Below are 3,947 nucleotides of genomic sequence, written 5' to 3'. Positions count from 1 at the left end.
TATAATCATATTCATAATCATTATGCATATAAAATTATACATGTTTTATATATATATATATATATATATATATTCCTACCTACCTGTTAGGTTTTTTAAAAGAAAAAAGTAATATTGACTATGGTTTTTATAAACAATAACTTCAATTTTAATGTGTAGTTTGTGATACACAGTTCTCTCATTTCTATTCATCCTGTTTTGGTTTTATTTTCCATTTATTTGGTTCTCAGAAATATAGTTCTCTTCCACAACTGTGATAGAAAACGCATTTTATTTTTTGATGGAAAGCATTTTAAATTTTTAACATTTTGATTCAAATATAATTTATTATAATTTGTGATATGAAGTGTAGACCCAAATTTATTATTTACCATACCAACATCCTATGGGATCACCATTATTTAATAATAATGTTTCCTTTGCCTATTGACATTTTGTTTTGCTTATTTGGTAAGTACCTAAAAATTAAATGTAAGAACTCATAAAAATAATTTTATATTTTACAGAGAATGTCATGCAGTTTCAATTTTTATAGATTTTTAAATCACAGTGAGACAATTTTCAACGTAATTACTTTCAGTTTTGTTTATTCCAAAAGTTCAGATGCCCTTAGCATTTTTCACTGATACCATACTAAAAGTATTAAAGTAGTTTCAACATATTCTTCAGTTGCTTTGTTATGAAGGTGCTTATCTTCATAAGTAAAGTTTTCTTGACTTTTAAGCATGGTTTTCAAGGAACATATATTGAGAAGATATTGCAGATTATTGTTGGGCCTTGCCATTCAAAATAAGGCATCATTTTCTCATATTCTTTTAGATGAAATGGCCTTCCTTAAAAACCTCCTCACAGCTTCTATAACTTCCTTGTTCCTCAGAGTATAGATGAATGGATTGGCCATTGGTGTAATAACACAGTAAAACAGGGTCAAAACTTTGATAAGGTCTTGAGAACCGTTCCCTGAGGGCTGTATATAGATGTAGATCCCAGGTCCATAAAATAAAGACACCACCAATAAGTGTGACGAGCAAGTGTTGAAAGCTTTCAGTCTCCCAGAAGTGGAAGGGATTCGAAATACAGCTCTGGCAATGTGAATATAAGAGACAAGAATCATGGAGAGGGGACCCATTATTAGGAGGGTGGCCGCAACTGCTAAAATAATTTCATTGACTGTGGTATCCCCACAAGACATCTTAATAAGACCAGGCAGCTCACAGAAGAAGTGGTCCAGTACTTTGTTCCCACACAGGGGCAGCTGGACTGTGAGTGTGGACTGCAGCAGTGAATTAGCCAGACCAGTGAGCCAAGCAATATTGGACAGCTGTAGGCAGAGCTTATGGTCCATGATTACAGAGTATCTCAGAGGCTTACACACAGCCACATAGCGATCTAAGGCCATGATACCAAGCAAGACACATTCCGTACAACCTAGCCAATGAAATATATAGGCCTGGGCCATGCAGCCTATATGAGTGATGTTCTTGTTGGGCCCACCTAAGTTGAACATCATTTGAGGTACCGTCGTGGTGGTAAAACAGAGATCCAGAAAGGAAAGATTGGTAAGAAAGAAATACATGGGACTTTGGAGTTGGGAGTCTAGTTGAGAGACTAGAATAATAGCAATGTTTCCCAACAATGTGAACATGTAGGAGACCAGGAGGACAAAGAAGAGAGGAAGATCCAGCCATGGATATTTGGTAAGGCCCATGAGAATAAAATCCTCTGGAAGACTTTCATTCGTGTGTTTCATTGAATTTTGAAAGAAGGTACCTGCTAGAATCAAAAGAAAGAAAAAGTTGATTTTAATTTATTCTGAGTTGGTAAAAGTTCTGAAAACACTAGAAAAAATATATTTCATGGGGGAGAGATAGTACATAGAAATCACAAAAATAATATTGGATAGAATAGTTATTATAATTAACAATGTAAAGAAATATTTGAAAAGTTCTTTCAGGACAGAAAATGGTTTCACTTTTTTTCCCCTAAATCAAAGCTCTATGTGACAGATTAGTGGACACTAGTTGTCACGGCTTTTCTCTTTGATGAAACAAGCCAGTGGAAGGTGGTCAATGTATTATTCTCCAGACACCTAGATTTAGTCAATCAGATGCTCCTGTTCGGGATTTGAATCTAGTGAAATGATGTAGAGAAATGAAGAGAGAGAAAGGGATTGTCGTAAATTCAGAGCAGCTAACTTCACTATAAAGTTCCACAATGACAATACAAAAAGATGTGTCCTACACAGTCCCTTCCTGGAGTAGGATCTTGTTTGTGCCTTGCTTCTCGTCATTTCTAATTTTTTTTTTTGCCATGTTTTGTTCTTCATTCTTAACATTGATTCTGTGAACTACCATTCTTTTGATATTCTATTTTTGCTTATGTTATCAAAATTACTTTTCCTCATTTACGAACAAGAAAAATATAGAAAATGGTACAAGAAAGTGAGTTGAAATATTCTGCAGGTGTCTTGTGAGTCAGAGAACTGAGGAAGATAGACTGGGACTCCAAGAATTAGAATGAGAATCTGTAGGGTATCCAAAATGTTCAAGATTCCACATCCCCCACCTTCCCCTTGTAGCCAAGGCAGTCTTCCCCTTTGATCTGATAAAGTTATCTTGCTTAAGATTCTATACCTTTCAAGAGAATGAAAAGACAAATCACATACTTGGAGAATAATACCTGCAAAAGACATATCGTATAAAAGACTGCTAAATGTATACAAAGAATTCTGAAACTCAACAATAACAAAATAGACAACCTGATTTAAAAATGGGTCAAAGACCTTTACACCTTTACTTCACCAAAACAATACAGATGGCAGATAAGCATATGAAAAGATACTCTACATCACATGTCATCAGGGAAATGTAAATTAAAATAGTAATGAGATAGCAGTACACACTTATTGAAATGAACGCTGACACCACCAAATGCTGGCACAGTTGTGGAGCAACAAGAACACCCATTCATTGCTAGTGGGAATGCACAATGGCACAGTTACTTAGAAAATAGTTTGACAATTTCTTCCATAATTAAATAACTAAACATATTTTTACCATATGATTCAGCAATTGCTTTTTTGGTATTAACCAAAGAAGTTGAAAAGTTATGTTCACACAAAAACTTGCACATACATGTTTATCTGCTTTATTCATACTTGACAAAACATGGAAGTAACTGTGATGTCCTTCAGTGGGTGAGTGGATAAACAAACCATGGTCTATCTAGACAATAAAATATTAAAATTCAGCACTAAAATTAATGCATTATAAAGCCTTGAAAAGACATGGAGGAAACTTAAATGCATATTACTAAGTGAGAGAAGCCAATCTGAAAAGGCTACATACTGTATGATTCCAACTATATAACATACTATGAAAGACAAAACTATGGAGAAGTAAATTATTCAGTAGATGAATAATTGGAGTACAGAGAATTTTTATGCAGCGAAACTACTCCTTATAATCTTATCATGGTAGATACATATTATTATAAATTTTTCCAAACACATAGAATGTACACACCAAGAGCAAACCCCAATGTAAACTATGGACTTTGGATGATGATGACGTGTCTATATGTTGGTTCATCAGTTGTAATAAATGTACCACTCTGAAGGGCAATGTTGATAATGGGGAAGTCTATACATGTGTAGGGGCAGGAGAGTTATGGGAAATCACTATACCTTTTGCTCAAACCTAAAATTGCTCTAAAAAATAAAGTCTTCAAGAAAAAAGGTTATACCTACTCACTGAGAGGAATATAGGCTAAAAGGAAGTCAGTGCTCCTCAAAACCCTCTCCATAGTAAACAAGGTTAAAACCCTCCAAGTAAATAGGGTAAAATTCTGGCAGGCTTTGTCAGGGTCAATTAAAAGACAATCCTGAGGAAAAGGTAACAACAAAAGAAAACTGCAGGATTTTGCTCATTTAGGGCAGAGATTTGGAG

General features: G+C 34.6%; 1 protein-coding gene across 1 annotated transcript; it reads right to left on the bottom strand.

Moving 5' to 3' along the window:
• Positions 1 to 805: 805 nt before the first annotated feature.
• On the bottom strand, positions 806 to 1,750 carry LOC306666663 (olfactory receptor 2B11-like; the record flags this gene model as incomplete). Its single annotated transcript, XM_079148887.1, has 1 exon — positions 806 to 1,750. One exon carries the CDS (start codon positions 1,748 to 1,750, stop codon positions 806 to 808), a length of 945 nt encoding a protein of 314 aa, XP_079005013.1.
• Between the last annotated feature and the right edge of the window lie 2,197 nt (positions 1,751 to 3,947).

Source organism: Sciurus vulgaris (assembly GCF_902686455.1).
Source record: "Sciurus vulgaris genome assembly, chromosome: 7".
NCBI lineage: Eukaryota > Metazoa > Chordata > Mammalia > Rodentia > Sciuridae > Sciurus > Sciurus vulgaris.
This window is presented reverse-complemented; position numbering and strand designations above follow the sequence as displayed.